Source organism: Carcharodon carcharias, chromosome 8 (genome assembly GCF_017639515.1).
Source record: "Carcharodon carcharias isolate sCarCar2 chromosome 8, sCarCar2.pri, whole genome shotgun sequence".
Lineage (NCBI taxonomy): Eukaryota > Metazoa > Chordata > Chondrichthyes > Lamniformes > Lamnidae > Carcharodon > Carcharodon carcharias.
Window position 1 is genome coordinate 36253191 of NC_054474.1, and position 19357 is coordinate 36272547.

General features: G+C 43.1%; 1 protein-coding gene across 1 annotated transcript in view; it reads left to right on the forward strand.

Moving 5' to 3' along the window:
• Window positions 1–19357, forward strand: part of LOC121281149 (solute carrier family 22 member 5-like) — an 84717-nt gene that overhangs the window by 21176 nt on the left and 44184 nt on the right. The window contains exons 3-4 of the mRNA XM_041193880.1: window positions 188–342; window positions 3663–3834. Of these exons, the coding sequence (XP_041049814.1) occupies window positions 188–342; window positions 3663–3834 (327 nt within the window). The remainder of the gene's footprint in view (window positions 1–187; window positions 343–3662; window positions 3835–19357) is intronic.

Consider the following 19357-nt stretch of genomic DNA (forward strand, 5'->3'; position numbering starts at 1 on the left):
TAAATCTAAGGGTAAGTGGAGAAGCCTGTGTTGATATGCATCATGGCTATGTAACTGGGAGAATATAGATATGCGATGTGCACCTGTGTATATACAAGTATGTGCATAATTTAGCATGTGTTTGTGTCTATGATAGTAAGCATAAAGTTGTGTATAAATTGACACATTCTTTACTTCTACTTCGCAGATTTGGGAGGAAGATCATTCTGTTTGGAACTATGGCTATTCAGACTGTGTTCAGCATGCTTCAAGCGTTCTCTCCAAACTGGGTAATATTCTGCCTTCTGAATGTCCTTGTAGGTCTTGGAGCAATTTCAAACTATGTGGCTGCCTTTGTTCTTGGTAAGTATCTAATCCATGCAGTACTTATATTAGCCCTTCCCTCACTACTTTTGATGATCCTGTCATTCTCAGTATGACACCAAGTTCTGGTCATTACGTGATGGCCCAGAAGACTGGCAGAACAGCCAAGGAATTTTGAGGCCTCATTTTGTTCCCCAATTCTTTTGTGGAAAAACTTTCAAAAAGTTCTGAAATGTGACAGGCAGCAAGAACGTTCCCGCTGGGAATGTAAACCAGAGGATTATTGAATTGCAGAAAAAGTAAAATATGAGCTATGATTCACAAAATTCAGTATGACAGAAGAAAACTGTAAGAAGAATTCTGATATTATAGATCAGGCATTTGCTTTCCATGAAATGATGCAACAATTAAAGCAAATAAAATGGGAGAGGTTGCTCAACAACACTTCAAAATAATTTATTGGGTTACACCATCTTTTCTATTCAATCTGACTTTGTATCAATTGTTATAATCATTTCCATCTCGTAGATCAAACTTAATAGCCCCAGAAGCGGTACGATTTCCTAAATAAAAACAGAAAATGCCCCCTATGCCAGGCTTTGCTCTTCCACCCACATCCTATGTCTTCTCATGCCCTCTTTGCTAAGCTTTGCCCTTCCATCCACCCCCTCAAGCCCTTCATGCCGCCATGCCAGGCTCTGTGCTTCCACCCACCCCCTATGGCAAGTTATGCCCCTGCACCCACCCCCATGTCCCCTCATGCCCCCTATTCCAAACCCCGCCCTTCCACCCATGCCCATGTCCCCTCATGGCCCCATGCCATGTTCTGCACTTACACCCACCCTCGCAAGGCCTTCATGCCCTATGCCAAGTTCTGCCCATCCACCCACCCGCTCAGCCTCCTCATGCTCCACTATGCCAAGTTCTGGCATTTCCATGCTCACTGACCAACTATACACTTTATAGAGCCAATGACCACCATTAGTGTATCTTGAAATTTGTAAAAAAAAAGCTTTGAAAAAATTTCATCCATTCCTGCTATGTCTGGACAGCAAGCTAATAAAAAATGTCAATCATCCAGGCTGTTTGAAGTTTAAAAAGCACAAACCGCAAGATACACAAAGAGGCTTGGCTGAGAGCCCAGGCATCTATTGAATTACTCTTGTTCCCATGATGAAACATTGTTTGATTGACAGTTCAGGCTCGGTGATCCCTGCAGTCAATTTCACAATGCTTTTTGACATAAGTCAAGTGATTTCAAGTGGTTGTGGTTTTTGGTTTTTGAAACTTCAGATGGCCTGGATATTTGGCACTAGGATTAGTATGCTGTCAAGACTTATTTCCACAGAAGAAATTTATCAATTGATTACATTTTTTCAAAGCCAATTTCTTATAGATCCCACTATACATTATGCTGTTCATTGGTTCTAGAAAGTGTGCAGTGGCTCAGTGGGCAAGGAAGTGCTAGAGATTTGCATAGGGCGCATGAAGGGCTTGAGGGAGGTTGGATGGAAGGGCAGAGCTTGGCATAGGGGGCAAGATGGCCTAAGGGGCATGAGGGGACAAAGTGGGGTGGATGGAAGGATGGAGCCTGTCATAGGCGGTTTGAGAGGCCTGAAGTTGTGAGTGGCAGGGTGTAACTAGGCATAGAGGGCTTGAACTTTGAACTTACCTTTTAAAAGGTCCCCTCATGCACACTAGGGTTCACAACTCCTCGAAGGAACAGTGAACCACAACTCTTTAAAAACCTGGCCCAACTCCATGAAAATTGCGGAGGTGTAGGAGATATCTATCTCCGCAAAGTAGCCAGCCAGTCCAGGAGTGCTGGATGTGGGCTAGTAACAGAAAGCTCGCACGCTTTTTAAAGGCACTCGCAAAAATCACACAGCCCAGGAATGGGAACAGGTATCCTGGAATCTGGACCCACCCACCACTTTCTAAAAGCTCCAGAGTCAACCCAATTTGTCGAAAATCCAGGCCATGGTCTTCTGCAGTCCTGTACCTGAATTGCCATAGACAGTCCTGTTTGCCTCTAGACCGCACTAGAGAGAAAGACCATTCCTTTAGTGTATTTCTTTCAGATGTTGAAAATGTTTGTCACAAATGTGTAATGCTAGAATTGTGTTAGAACAGGAAGACCTAGAAAGGCAGCAATGGTGAAGATACACCCAGGATTTTCCGGTTAGTGGAATGTTACCATAACTTTTTATGTAGGATGGGAATTGTGCCCACTCAAGTTTTCCACCTCTGAGCAATTTTGTCATGCCAAGGTAATTTAAGTATTGTCACGATTTTCACCTTTGCTGGCCAGCTGACATGTGGAGGACACAAAACGCTTGTGGCAGATTTCAGATACTTATTACAGTGTTGTGCACTTTACCAGAATGTGCTGATGCATTTTTAAATGAAATATGACCTAAATCTGAATTATTCTCAGCAATTGATGTCAATTAAACAATTCAATTAACCATATACAGCTTTAAATGTTTGATTATCTGTATTAGAAAGGGTACAAGAAGGAAAACAAGCCTGATTCCAGGTCTAAAGATGATCTGTGAGGAAAGGTTAGCCAACTTGTGCTCTAGACTTGGAAAGAAGGCAGTTATAAGGGACCTGTGATATCTAAAATGCTAAATTTTGACACACAGTTTACACCCAGAATGTTACATCAAAAAATACCAGGAAATTAGAACTAGATATAGTTAGTGAAAAGTACATTTAAAATCAGAAATTCTTTACTGAAGTAAAGAGCCATGTTTAAAATGTCTCCCAGGGAGGAAGCACAGGAAAATAGTGGGATTGTTGAAAATACAGTCGGAATACTTGAGGGATAAGCTTTCAAGGACAAACTGGCCTATTGTCATCATTGGTTATTCTTGTATTTTTGTATCGAGAGGCAGTGATAATCTTCAGTGCCAAAGCCTATTAAACATTTCTTTTTTTTTAAGCTTGGTTTGTTTTTAATTGTTGTTCAAATATATTCCGCTCCCTTTTCCTCTCCTCACTATCTTATTCCGATTAATGCAACTGAATCACTGGTCTCTGGAAGATGCTGGGCTGAGGTGACTGATCTGCAATCAGGATCTTTCATACAGCATGGCTAGCGGCTTACATTTGGAGAGCATTCAATTAAATTACTGGAAGTCTTTTTGTTTACACACAAGGTTTCTTTCAAAGTGGTGATAATCCATAGTGGAATTAAATTAAGGAATAACTCACAGTCAGGGTATTGATGGAAGGCCATTGACCCAAAACGTGAACTCTGTTTCTCTCTCCACAAATGCCACCTGACCTGCTGAGTGTTTTCATCATTTTCTATTTTTATCTCACAATCACTGTTGTTCTTGAACTTGTTGCAGGATCGGAAGTTCTTGGGAAATCTATTCGTGTTACATACTGTATATTGGGACTTGCCATGTCTTGTACAAGCGGCTATATGTACCTGCCTTTGGTTGCATACTTCATACGAAGCTGGTGGATGTTGCTGTTGACCCTGTCTTTTTCTGGCCTCCTGTATATTCCTTTGTGGAGGTAGGTAGGAATGTGAATCTTATCCTGATGTAATCAGTATGTAAGGGCTTTTTTATTTGCTGTTAACTACTGTCACTGACTCCAATCAAGATAAAATGAAAGCCATTTTTGCATGTGGGTAAGGATGGAGATCAGCACTGACAACGTATAAGACAGGAGTGATTTCTCCTTGACTATGATGAGAGGCTGAATGTTCGGTGGATTAATTTTCATCTTCACTGCCTAGGAGGTAACTGAGTGAAATTGATATCCAGTCATTGCAATACCTAATAAATTTTACCAGGTTGAGATCAATGGGTTGAAAATTAGATGGCTTCTACAATGGCCGGATGATCAGCTATATCAGGTTACTGCTCAGGTGGTAATGATGGACATTATCCCAAATGCTCAAGGAATTTATAAGTCATGGTCTTGTAATGATACTGGGATAATCAGTGTATTATACCACTTTCAATTCAATTCATTGGCTTGTGGTGGAGTCTGGATGATGAGTGTGTTGAAGCACTGCCCTTTCAATAGTTCTTTTCAATTGGTTAGTGGGAAACTCATATTCATTGCTTCTGCTGCCATTACCTGATTCTTGTGATAAAACGCTATTTTGTATATGGAGGAAACCAAGTGATGCAGGCTTACATCATCTGCAGCTTGTAAACCAGAAGAGATTGAGACAAAGGGGAAGTGGGATATGAGAAGGAGAGTAGAGCATTGCTGAAAAAAGAGTAATGCTATCAAAGTGTTTCATCTTGCACTCATCAGAACAGATACATAAAAATACCAATTGCAAAGAGAGGAACAATTTAAGCTGCATGAGAAGAGAGTGCGGATTAGTTAACAAGTAGATTCTGACTGGTAGAGCCATTGCCATAGAGAATGCACCAGGAAACATGTGCCAAGCTTTTTTTAACTTCAAAATAGGTAGGTTGACTCTGATTGGCCAAGGCATTGCCACGGGGAATGAACCAAGGAATGGCTGTCTCCAAGCTTCTGTTTAGTTGAAAAAGGTGCAATATGTTGATGTGCTTCTTCTGTCTGCAAAGGATAGGGTGCTGTGTGTGAATATATTTAGCTTCTGTAAGCCCAACTGATAATTCTAAATTGGTTGCCAGTGTAGTTCTTACCAGAATCAGGACTGCTTAGCAAGTGCTGTCCAATCATGGTATCACATCTAATGTTGGACACTATTTTTTTAACTTTGCAAGCATGGGCTGTTTGAGTATGGTCAGTCCTATGCCTTTTGCAAACAGCTGAAGGGATGTGCTGTTTGATACAATCCACTAGTCATTGGGATGTACAGCCTACATACACATGAACATTATTCCTAATTAAAGTACTGAAAAAGGGATAATGGCTATTCTGATCAGATCATTGCTCACTGTATATCTCACAAACTCATGAATGGGCCTACATTTAGTCTTGAAAATATCCCAGCCTACCTCAGATTACCCCAGAAGGATAAAGGGTCTCAAAACTTTGAGCAACAGCTGAAGCTACCTGTTTCATGCTGCTGCTATACAGTATCAACATGAGTGGTATTCTCCACTAACATGATACTGCCGTCAAGCCAAAAAGATGTTCTGCCTATCATATGAATGAGTCATGTGGTATATGAATTTCAATGCCAGTGTAATACCAGATATCTAGTCTCAGTGGCTGGCAGATCATATCAAACAGCACATCCCTTCAGCTATTTGCAACAAAGTGCTGACTGTACCCAACTAGCCCATGCTTGCAAAACACAAAGCATAATGTCGAACATTAGATGTAATTCCACAGTCGGACAGCTCTTGCTAAACAATCCAAACTGTGTTAAGAATTACACTGCAAACCAATTTAAGATTATCAGTTGGGCCCACAGTATGGCTCACTTACACATGCTAGAAGCTACATATATTCACACATGAGGCTCTGTCCTTTGCAGACAGAAGGAGCACATCCATGCATCGCACCTTTTCAATAAAACAGAATCTTCGGGGACAGCAGTAATTTCTGGAAGTTTGGGTGAGTAATGTGGGGTTCATCTCTTTGTAACAATCTAATTTTGTTCATATTTAGCATTTAACTGAGATTTGCTGTCTAAATTCTAAATTTCTTAACCCTTAAGCAGGATTTCAGGGTTGTACTGGAAGAGCGGCTGAAGTTAGCTAATTAAGGAAAGAAGCTGAAACTAGTTTCTCTGTAACTGGGGTCTGCTAACCCTTTAGTTTCAGAAGTGTTTAAGAACAGACATTATAGTACAACTTAGCACAGAGTATGACTTTGAACAGAGTTCTGGGAGTTGGGTGATTAGGGGAGTTAGCTGAGGAGGGGAAGCAGATGATTCTTTGCTTTTGCTTTTTCTAACTTTTTTACCCTGTAGGGATTGGTTCTCTCTGTACTAGAGAGATAGAAGCAAACTGGTGAGTATCTGGTAAGTGACTAAGGCCTATTCTATTCCTAAGGTTTAAACTAATATACAAACTTGTGGTGAGGTTAATAAAATATACATAAAAAAGAAAATAACCCATTGAATAAAATAACTTAAGTAGTAGTTAAAGACATATTTAGGGTGCCAGGACAGGTGATATTTTAAATTCATTTATTGGATGTGAGCATCACTGGCTGCATTTATTGCCCATCCTTAACTGACCCTGAAAGGTAGTAGTGAACTGCCTTCTTGAACGGCTGCAGTCCCAGTGGTGTAGGCACACCTGCAGTGCTGTTAGGGAGGGAGTTCCAGGATTTTGACACAGCGACAGTGAAAGAACGGTGATATATGTCATGGTTGCAGCATGTGGGAGCTCCTGGATGCCAGTGTGTTCCAGCCAAACACATCTGCAATAAATGCTTGTGGCTCAAGGAGCTTCAGCTCAGAATTATTGAGCTGGAGGCTGAGCTGCAGACACGTCGGCAGAAGAGGGAGGTGGGTGGCAGGGTGGGGAAAGTCACCTGGATACTTTGTGCCAGGAGGCAGTCACACCTCTTAGGACAGGGTCTTCTGATTTGGTCAGGGACAAGAGAGTGTGACTGCACAGAGGCCAGGAGCACATGAGCCTTAGCCTTTGCTTTTGCTCAATAGGCTTGAGGTTCTTTCAGCTTGTTTGGATGAGAGTGGGGGCTGCAGGAATAATGAGTTGACTGACCATGGCACCATGGTATAGGAAGCCATTCAAATGGTTGGATCCAAAAGGAATGTGGTGGTAGTGGGGTTCGTATAGTGATACGGTTCTCTGCAGCAAAGAGCAAGAATCCAGAAGGCTGTGTTGCCTGCCCAGTTGCAGGGCTTGGAACATTTGCTCAGGGATGGACAGGAACTTGAAGTCGGAGGGGGTGGATCCAAGTCATTGTGGTCCATGTAGGTACCAATGATATAGGTAGAAGTAGGAAAGGTGTTCTATGTAGTCAGTATAAGGAGGTAGGCACCAAATTAAGAAGCAGAACCTCAAAGGTAATCATTTCTGGATTATTATCTGAGCCACATGCAAATTGTCATATGGCAAATAAGATTAGAAAAATGAAAGCATGGCTCAAAGACTGGAGTGGGAGAAGTGGGTTCCAGATCATGGGGCTCTGGCACCAGTATTGGAGAAAGTTGGATCTATACTGTTAGGGCAATTGACAGCTGAACTTTGCTGAGACCAGTGTTCTAGCAAGTCACAAAACTAGGGAAATAAAGAGGGTTTTAAACTACACAATGGGGGCAAGGGATCAAATTTGGGAAGATGTGGTGTTATGACCCCAGCTGAGGATACCCTTGGACAAGGGTGATTCTTGAGTGGAACCCAGCATGATAGATCCTAACTGTTAATTTGTTTGTTTAGATACATGGAGAGTAACTACTGAACAGTCACTGGAGTCAGTTACTGAACTTTTAACAAAAGAATAAAACATTTATTAAACAAGAAAAGATTAACTTTATTATAATACTCCTTCGCCCACAACTATACAGATATGTACAGAATTGTAAGGATAACACAAGTTACAAATCTAATGTCCACAGGAATTATACAGTCCATGTACCAATAGGCACCCTGTGGTCAGACACACCACACTCTGAAGCCAAGTGACAGATGCCACCTCAACCAGATACAATGGATCTCTCCTCAACTGCCCCCAGACACTTGTCACACTGTGAGCCAACTCCCCCCCACCGGCCCCCACCCCCGCCTTTCTGGGCTACTTCTCTAGCAGCTACCTTCAAAACCAGCTGAACTCCAACAGCTTCCAAAGTAAACTGCTGTTTCTAGCTTTTCTGTGTGTGTCTATGGGAGGGACGTGTCTGCCTGGACCCCTGTTGATAGACAACAGCCCAATTCTTCTACTCTTGTTTGCTTAACTTAGAAAGGCAAGCACCATTTTTAAGTGAAACTAAAACTCAATTTGACCTTTCTTAACACACAGATACAGAAATGCAAATCAGGTTTAAACTTTAAAGCTAAAACTCATTCCTAACACCCACAAATACCAGTATATCTTACTAAAACTATCACTATTTCCTAACAGTGGTAAATCAAAGACTAGGACTTTCCAATTGTTGGGCAGGCTCGGCGGGTAGGCCCAGGAGCACTTGGGAAGCTGACTGCCACCCACCGCCAATTAACAGCCAGCATGAAACATCACTGCAGCATCGCCAGAGTGGGGGTCAGGGAGCTGAAGATTTTTAAAATTGATAATCAAAAACTCAAGCAATGTTAAAAACATGTCCCCTCATGTGATTCTGTCACATAACTCTGTCACATGAGCAGGGACATGTTATGAATGAAATGTAAACATTTTTATTTAATTGTTATTTGCTGTTGGAAACCTCATCCTGCCTGTAGATGAGGTTTCCGAAAAAATCCAGAATCCGCTGGGCCTTTTCACCTGCCCGTCAAATGTAAGGATGGACAGGCAGTGAAAAATTTCATTCAATTATTACTTTAATGGCCTTAATAGGCCTGTTAATTATTGGCGGGAGCTCTGCTAACTCCCACATGTGCCCGCCGAACTAAAATATTGCGCGAATGCATGATGACATCGGGACACTCGTCTGACCTCATCGCGTGTCATTTTACGCTCGTTCGGGTCGGGCATGCGATATCGAGAAACAGCTGAAGACACTGGATGCTGCAAAGGCTATGGGCCTTGACAACATTCTAGCAATAGTACTGAAGACTTGTGCTGCAGAACTAGCTATGCCCTTAGCCACACTGTTCCAGTACAGCTACAATACTGGCATTTACTCACTCAACATCGATTCCGGACTCCATGAAGTCTCATGGCATCAGGTCAAACATGGGCAGGGAAACCTCCTGCTGATTACCACCAACTTCCCTTGCCCCTCTCAGCAGATGAATCAGTACTGCTCCATGTTGAACACCACTTGGAGGAAGCACTGAGGGTGGCAAGAACATAGAATGTACCCTGGGTGAGAGACTTCAATGTCCATCATCAAAAGTGACTCAGTAACACCACCACCGACTTAGCTGGCCGACTCCTAAAGGACATAGCTGCTAGGCTGAGACTGCAGCAGGTGGCGAGGGAAGCAACAAGAGGAAATAATCTGCTTGACCGCATCCTCACTAATCTACCTATTGAAGTTGTATTTGTCCAAGACAGTATTTGTAGGAGCGACACTGCACAATCCTAGTGGAGATACCCTCCATTGTGTCCTGTGGCACTATCACCATGCTAAATGGGATAGAGTTTGAACAGATCTTGTAACTCAAAAATGGCGCATTCATGAAGCATTGTAGATCATCATCAGCAGCAGAATTGTACTCAACCACAATCTGTAACCTCAAAGCCCAGCATATCCCCCCACTCTATCATTACTATCAAGCTGGGGGATAAGCCCTGGTTCAATGAAGACTGCAGATTGACCTGATGAAGCTACAACACAGGACATAAGCAAAAGCAAGATAGTACTAAGTGATCCCACAATCAACGGATCAGATCTAAGTTCTGTAGTACTGCCACATCCTGTCATGAATAGTGGTGGACAATTAAACAACTAACATGAGGAGGCTCCACAAATACCTCCAATCTCAATGACGGAGGAGCCCAGCACATCACTACAAAAGATAAGGCTGAAGCACTCGAACAATCTTCAGAAGTGCCGAGTGGATGGTCCATCTTGGCCTTCTGCTGTGGACCACATCATCTCAGATGCCAGTCTTCAGCCAATTCAATTCACTCCATGTGATATCGAGAAACAGCTGAAGACACTGGATGCTGCAAAGGCTATGGGCCTTGACAACATTCTAGCAATAGTACTGAAGACTTGTGCTGCAGAACTAGCTATGCCCTTAGCCACGCTGTTCCAGTACAGCTACAATACTGGCATTTATTCGGCAATGTGGATAGTTGCGGAGATATGTCCTGTCCACAAAACATTGGACAAATCCAAAGAGGCCAATTAGCTCCCCATCAGTCCACTCTTGATCATTACCAAAGTTGTGGAAAGTGTCATCAACAGTGCTATCAGCAACACTTGCTTAGCAATAACCTGCTCACTGATAGTCAGTTTGAGTTCCGCCAGGGTCAATTAGTTCCTGACCTCATTACACACTCAGTCCAAACATGAACAAAAGAGATGAACTCCAGAGGTGAGGTGACAGTGACTGCCCTTGACATCAAGGCAGTATTTGACTGAGTGTGGCATCAAGGAGCCCTAGCAAAACTGGAGTCAATGAAAATCAAGGAAAAAGCTCTACATTGGTTGGAGTCATACCTAGCACAAAGGAAGATGTTTGTGTTTGTTGGACATCAATAATGTCAGAGCCAGGACATCATTGTAGGTGTTCATCAGGGTAGTGTCCTCAGTCCAACCATCTTCAGCTGCTTCATCAATAACCATCCCTCCATCATAAGGTCAGAAGTGGAGATGTTCACTGATGATTGCACAATGTTCACCATTCGTGACTCCTCAGATACTGAAGCAGCCCATGTCCAAATGCAGCAAGACCTGGACAATATCCAGGCTTGGGCTGATAAGTGGCAAGTAACGTTCGCACCATACAAGTACCAGGCAATGACCATCTCCAACAAGAGAGAATTCAATCATCTCTTGTCATTCAACGGCATTACCATTACTGAATTCCCCCACCATCAACATCCTGGAGGCTACCATTGACTAGAAACAATGGTTGACCAACCGTATATATACTGCTACAAGAGCAGGATGGGAATTCTGCAGTGAGTAACTCACCTCCTGACTCCCCAAAGCCATCTACATTGCACCAGTCAGGAGTGTGATGGAGTACTCTTCATTTGACTGAATGGGTGCAGCTCCAACAACTCTCAAAAGCCTGACAACATCCAGGACAAAGCAGACCGCTTGATTGGCACCCCATTCACCACCTTCAAAATCTACTCCCTCTTCCACCAATGAACAGTGGCACAAGGTGCACTGCAGCAATTCACCAAGACACCATCGACAGCAACATACAAACCTGTGAACTCCACCACCTAGAAGGACAAGGGCAGTAGTTGCATGGGAACACCACCGCCGGAAAGTTCCCCTCTAAACCATATACCATCCCGTTCCTTCACTGTCACTGAGTCAAGACCCTGGAACTCACTCCCTAACAGCACTATAGGTGTACCTACACCATATGGACTGCAGCATTTCAAGAAGGCAGTTCACCACCATCTTCTCAATAGCAATTAGGGATGGGAATAAATGCTGGCCTAGCCAGTGATGCTCACATCCTGTGAAAGAATAAGAAAAGAAATATCCCAAGTCCTAATGTTCCACTTTTATTAACACTTTCAGTTAGGAGTCCCAGGATAAAGCAACTGGGTCTTAATTTCTGTGGGTGTTCTCCTGCTTATTTGTAATCCTTGCTTCCTTCAGACAGCACTTCCCCAAAGTTGCGGAGAATCACAGAACTGCATGCAGAAATTCATACCTGCCACATTATACACTTATATTTCTTCAGCTATTAAAAACTACCAATATGGCAGGTCATTGGAAGCCTTTGACATTGATAGACACATTGAATTGATTACTGGTGTCCTTAATTCCCTGGTTTCGACCAGCAATAGCATAGAATTGTTATTGGACCTTTAATCAATTCTCTGTACATCAATGGAAATGGATGAGCTTCTGAAATTAGCATCTTAAATCTGAAGGAAGAAAATTTTGATGGAATGAGGGGCAGGTTGGCTGTGGTGGATTGGGAAAATACATTGAAGGATTTGATAGGCAATAGCTAGTATTTAAAGCAATGCTGTACAGTTTACAACAGATATACATTACTCTAAGCCACAAACACCTAAGAGGAAAGGTAAATAAACTATAGTTAACAAAAAAAGTTAAAGTTGCATTAAATCAAAGGAAGTGGCTTCGATGGATGCCAGAAAAAGTGGTAAGCCTGAGTATTGGGTGCAGGTTAGAACCCAGCAAAGGTGAACCAAGAAATTAAGAAATAGAAAAGTGAATATGAATGTAAACTAGTGAGGAACATAAAGGTGGACTGTAAAAGCATCTTTAGGTATATGAAAAGGAAAAGATTAGTTAGGTCAAATGTGGGCCCATTATAGGCGGGGACAGGGGAATTTATAGTGGAGAAATTGGAAATGGCAGAGAAACCAAACAGTTATTTTGTGACTATCTTCATGAAAGAACATACAGTAATTCTCCCAGAAATACTGGATGACCAAGGGACTTGTGAAACTGAGGAACTAAAAGAAATTAGTTTTAGGAAGAATTAGAACTTGAAAAGTTAACTAGATTGAAAGTTGATAAATCCACTGGGCTAGATGAGCTTCATCCCAGAGTGTTGAAGGTGATGGCTAGAGAGATAGTGGATGTATTGATGGTTACCTTTCAAAATTCAGTAGATTCTGGAAAGGTTCCTGCGGACTGGGAAGTAGCAAATATGATCCCACTATTTAAGAAGGGAGGAAGAGGGAGAATGGAGAACTACAGGACTGTTAGCCTGATGTCAGAGAAAATGTTAGAATCTAGAGCCTTCTGAACCCACAACCACCACCATCTAGAAGGACAAGGGGAGCAGCCACATGGGCCTGGATTTTTCCTGTGGCGGGCGGCCTGGGCGGGAGCAGGTGGGGCAGGTGCGGAGCCGATGGCCGCCCACAATCTGCTCTGTGCCACCATTTTATGTGAGCGGGCACTCAGTGCTACCTGGGTGGGGGGAAGAGGGAGAGTCGGGGCATGCGCGCGAAAGAGCACAGCAATCTCCGAGGCATAGAACTGTCTCAGAGAGATTGAATATATAAGAAAATAATGACAGAAATGATTTAAAAAATTATTTAAACATATCCCCTCATATGACTGTGTCACATGAGAGGAGACATGTTTGTAGCTTTATGACTATTTATTTATTAAAAGCTTCAGGAAACCTCATCCCACCTGTGGCAGCGTTCTTAACTGCTTTAATTAATTTCTTAATGGCCTTAATATACCGTTGACATTTAGACAAGTGCGGGAGATTGAGGAGATGGGTCTGTAGAAACATAGAAGTGTAGAAACATAGAAAATAGGAGCAGGAGTAGGCCATTCGGCCCTTCAAGTCTGCCCTGCCATTCATCATGCTCATGGCTGATCATCCAACTCCAACATTGTATGTTTTCAAGAAGGAGTTAGATATAGCTCTTGGGGCGAAAGGGATCAAAAGATATGGGGAGAAAGCAGGAGCAGGCTATATCTAACTCCTTCTTGAAAACATACAATATTTTGGCCTCAACTGCTTTCTGTGGTAGCGAATTACACAGGCTCACTGCTGTCTGGGTGAAGAAATTTCTCCTTATCTCAGTCCTAAATGGTCTACTCCGTATCCTCAGACTGTGACCCCTGGTTCTGGACTCCCCCACCATTGGGAACATCCTTCCTGCATCTACCCTGTCTAGTCCTGTTAGAATTTTATAAATTTCTATGGGATCCCCCCCTCATTCTTCTGAACTCTAGTGAATATAATCCTAACCGACTCAATCTCTTCTCATATGTCAGTCCCGCCATGCCAGAAATCAGCCTGACATTTCGTAGAATTTTGAAGAATGAGGGTTGACCTCTTTGAAACCTTTAAGTTCTTGCAGAGTATGACAGGGCGGATACATAAAAGATGTTTCCTCTGGCTGGTGAGCCTAAAACCAGGGGACATAGGCTGGAATTTTCTGGCCCCGCCAGGTGGCGGGAACTTCTGGTTCTGCCAAAGCCAATGGCTGGCTTGCCTCACTTTCTCCCTGACCACTGCCGCGGCAGGGGTAGAAAATTCCAGCCATAATCTCAAGATTATGGGTAGGTTGTTTAAGACTGAGATGAGGAGGAAGTTCTTCACTCAAAAGGTGGTGAATCTTTGGAATTCTGTACCACAGAGGGCTGTGAATGCTCAAATCATTAAGCATGTCCAAGACTTAAATTGATAACTTTTTGGAATCCAACGACATCAAGGGATATGGAGATATTGTGAGAAAGTGCATTGAGGTAGATGATCATCTGTGAACTAATTGAATGGTGGAACAGGCTCAATGGGCCGAATGGCCTTCTTGTGATCCTATACTCCTATGTTGATGTGATCCTTCCAGAGCATTAAGTCACCTCCTGGATGTAATTGGCATTATGGATATTATTTACCAATAGCTAACCATCTGCTTTTGGACAATTTGTGGACATGTTTGTTCTGAGACGGTCCTTCTTACTTGTGGACTCTAGGCATGGTACTTGATTATTAGACAGACTGTAGGCATTCTCTGGTATCTGCTTAACGTTTGGTTATTAGTACTACATCTAAACAGATTACAGAGTACGCATGTTGCTCCTGAGCATGGTGTTCCAACCTCTCTCTTGAAAGAATGTAACACATGAATGACTGTTGTCAGTGATACATCATCATCTACGTTATACATTAGCATGCCCTATTTGATAACCCTTTATACTAAACCTCCCTCCAAGTTTACTATCCAATTTTCAGCAACACAGGAACATAGGAAACCATATTTTTGACTACATTGCATTTTTGTAACTCTTTTTTAGATCTACAGCTCCAACTGCTACTCTTCCCCCTCAGTAAGTCACAGTCCTGAGGGATTCAATCTACCACAGTATTCTCAGCCCTCAGGGAAAATGTCTTGGAGACATGTGAGGTTTCTTCTTTGTCATTATCAGAATGGGACAGCAATTTAGCCAAATGTGCTTTCTGGTTCTTGATGCTCTCTTGAGTGGGAACGGTGTTTCATTATTTATCCTGTCCATACACCTCAGGTCTTGAATACCTCTATCAAGTTTTGTCTCAGCCTTCTTTTCTCTAAGGAAAACAGTCACAACATCTCCAATCTATCCTCATAGCTACAGTTCTTTATCCCTGGAATCATTCCTGTGAACCTCCTCTGTAATCTCTTTAATGCCTTCACATCCTTCCTCAGATAAGGCACCTAGAACTGGAGGCAGTACTCCAGAAGAGGCCTAACTAGTGTCTTATACAAGATCAACATGACCTTCCTACTCTCCTACTCAATGCCCCTGTTAATAAGGCCTAAGATACTATATGCTTTATTAAGGTGGGAGGTGGTGGCATTGTGATCTTGTCACTGGACTAATATTCTAGTGACCCAGGGTAATGCTCTGGGGGCCTGTGTTCGAATCCCACCACGGCACTGGTGAAATTTGAATTCAATAAAAATCTGGTTTTAAAAGCCTAATGATGACCATGAAACCAATGCTGATTGTCGTAAAGACCCATCTGGTTCACAAATGTCCTTTAGGGGAGCAAATCTGCCATCCTTAATCTGGTCTGGCCTATATGTGACTCCAGACCCACAGCAATGTGGTTCACTGTCAAAATGTCCTCTGAACAAAGGGAATTAGGGATGGGTAATCATTGGGCTAGCCAGTGATGCTCAAATCCCATGAACAAATTTTCGTTCCCACCTCCCTCAGTACCCTTGGGTGCATCTCATCCAGTCCTGGTACCTTATCTATTTTAAGTAAAGACAGTCTTTCTAACACCTTTTTTTATCCCTAATCGGCCCTACTCTTTCCTTTACCACCCATTTATTATTTATATGCTTGTAGAAGATCTTGAGATTCCCTTTTATGTTTGTTGCTAGTCTCTTTTCATGCTCTCTCCTTCCTTTTCTTATTAGTTTTTCACTTACGCTCTGGTCCTTCCATATTCAGCCTGATTCTCTGTTGTATTTTCTATCGGACACCTGTCATACGGGCACTTCTTCCTTTTCACTTTCACCTCTCTCATCATCCAGGGCAATGTGGATTTATTTGTCCCACTTTTCCCCTTCAGGGGAATATAACTTGACATTGCCTGCAACACTTCTTTTTTGGAGGTGGCTAATTGTTCAGCCACCATCTTTTCTGCCAACATTTGATTCCATCTCACTCGACTCAGGTGCATTTTCATTTCATCTAAGTTGACTTTCTGCCAATCCTGCTCTGGATTGTACCGTGTCGTTTCCCATGGCCAATCTAAACCTTATGATACAATGGTCACTGTCCCCTAGATGCTCTCCCACTAATAGTTGATCCATTTGGGGCAACTCATTCCCCAGAACCAGGCCCAACAGTGCCTGTCTTGTTGGGCCAGAAACATGCTGCTGCAGAAAATTATCTTGAATACATATCAGGAACCCTCGCCCCTCTTGTCCCTTTGCGCTATTCCTATCCAAGTCAATATTTGGATATTTGAAGTCCCCCATTATAATTACTATGTAAATATTGCACTTCTCCGTAACTTGTTTGCAAATTTGTTTCTCTACATCCCTTCCACTAGTTGGTGGCCTATATACCACACCAATCCATGTTATTGTGCCTTTTTCATTCCTTTCCTCTAGCCAGAGAGATTCTGTCCTTGACCATTCTGGAACATCCTCTCTTTCCAGTCCTGCAATATCATCTTCAATTGATACTGCCACTCCCCTCAACCCAAACCGCCGCCCCAGCACCGACTTTTTCTTCCTTTTCTGTCTTTCCTAAATACCTTGTACCCAAGAATATGTAATGTCTAGTCCTGCCCTTCTTTGTACCAAGGGCAACATTTTCCCCCTGTTGGCGTGGGCGGGCGGGCTTCTGGTGGCGCGCCGCCATTTTACATGGGTGGGCCAATTAAGGCCCGCCCAGCGTGATGTCTGCCAGGAAGCACTATGCGGGCAGGGAGGGGATTCTCTCAGCCGGGAGTGCGCTCTTTCGCGCATGTGCGCAGAAGAGCGCACAGATCTCCCTGAGGCAAAGTGCTGCCTCAGGGAGATTGGTTCACATTTTAAACTTTAAATAAACTTTATCGGAAGCCCGCCAGGGCTCCTGGCCTGCCTGTCAACCTTGAGGTTGGATGGGCAAGTCCATTAATAACTTAATAACTTCAACTACTTTGTTAATGGCCTTAATAGGCCATTGACAGGTCGGCGGGCGCACAGCTGACTTGGGTGCACAGCCGCTGAACTGAAAGTCTGAATGATGCACCGTGAGGCCCCGCACCATTTTATGAGTCAGTGAGTGGGCCCCGCTCTTGCTCGCTGACTAGAAGATACAGCCCCTGGTCTTTTGTTGGCAAGAATATCATAATTCCATTTGTCAACCTGTGCCTGCAGTTCACCAACCCTATTAACCACACTCCATGCATTCAAATACATGCACATTAACCTTGATTAAAGCTTTTTTACTTCCACCCACTTATTCTGACACTAGCTGATGACTTACTATTCCCTACTCTAATCCTATCAAACTCTCCAAGTATTCTATTTACCTTGATACTACTCTCTGATATATCCTCCTCATCAGGTAATACTTCTCTCCTTCCCACTGCCAGTTTTTCTCCTCTCCACTCTGAATTTCCCCTCAAGTTCCCATCCCTCTGCAAATCCAGTTTAAACCCTCCCCAACAGGACTAGCAAACCTCCGCACAACATTTGTCCTAGCCCTGTTAAGGCGTAACCCGTCCTTCTTGTACAGGTCCCATCTGTCCCAGAACCACTCCCAATGCTTCAGAAATATAAAGCCTCCTGTGCAATTTCTTCAGCCACATGTTGAACTGCTCAGTCTTTCTATTCTTATGCTCACTAGCACGTGGCACTGGGAATAATCCTAAGATTACTTCTCTTGAGGTCTTACTTTTTAATTTCCTTCCCAACTCTCTAAAATCTGTTTTCAGTACCTCATCCCTTTTTCTACCTATGTTATTGGTCCCAGTGTTGACCATGGCCTCTGGCTGTTCACCCTCCCCAAAAAGAATGTTCTGCAGCCGCTCTGTGACATCCTTGACCTTGGCACCAGGGAGGTAACATACCATCTTGGAGTCACTTCTACAGCCACAGAAATGCCTGTTTGCTTCCTAACTATGAAATCCCCCACCACTATAGCACTCCCACTCTTCCTCCTCCTGTGCAGCTGAGCCACCCATGATGCCATAAACTTGGATCTTGCTGCAATCCCCTGAAGAGCCAGCTCGCTCATCAGTGTCCACAATGGAAAATCAATTACAAGCGATATGGCCTCAGGGGATTTCAGGACTACCTTCCTGTTTCTCTTAGACACTGTGGTGGTCACCCATTCCCTCTTTACCTGTGTACTTCTTGGCTGTGGTGTGATGACCTCTCTAAACATGCTACCCATGTAATCCTCTGCCAGTGACTCCAGTCGCTGCTCGAGTTCCGTAAGCTGGAGTTCAAGTTTCTGTAGCTGGTGATACTTCCTGCAGATGTAGTCATCGAGGCTACTTTGTACCTGCATGACTTCCCACATCCCACAGGATGCACACTCTACATGGCCAAGCTGCACTGATATTCCTCAAACTTTTTTATAAAGTGTTTATTACAGAATGGTATAATATAATAACTAACCTGTCACTCACCAATCCTCTCTCTGTGCCAAATCCATTTGCCATCCAGTCAATTTATGGAACTCCTATGATGTAACTTTTAGATTTTATCTGTAAACTCCTGGCTCTTTCTCTCTGCTGCTTTATGGGCTCCTAAGACATTCAATCAGCTTCTTTCCTTGTAGCAATGTAACAGCTATCTGCTGGAGGCTGAAGAAAGGTAGAAAAAGAAAGAAGCACCTCCTTCACCTCTTCACTGAGCTCCCTCACTCACCAAACCCATACTGAAGTATTCAAATGCACCCAAAGCAACACCCCAGTACCGACAAGGCAGCACTGAAGCATGCCTGTTTTTATGCTCCCTGATTGAAGCTTCTGAAAACCGATTTAAGCCAGTTATCTAATTAACTGGCTGTAGCTCCAAGGAGAGTCTGTAAAGCCCTGTTTTAAAGCCGGGGTAAAATTCAACTTCTCCCAACCCAAAGAGCAACTTTTAGTTAATTGATAAATTAAAGAAAAGGCTAGGCCTGATCTCCAATCCTCTTTTGCTCACCTTGAATGTGATTTCACTTGCTGAATCCAATAATAATCTCCCTTGATTCACTATTTGAATCTGCTCAACTTTCTACCCCCACCATTGCAGCTAAGCAGTTCTAACCAAAGTCATGAACGATATTGTCTTGCTGTGACTATTGTCAGAATGTATTACGCCTCCTCAATGTCATCAACTTCTGTGAGTCTGTGACCCAGTCAACTGAATTACTTTCGTCTAGTGCCTC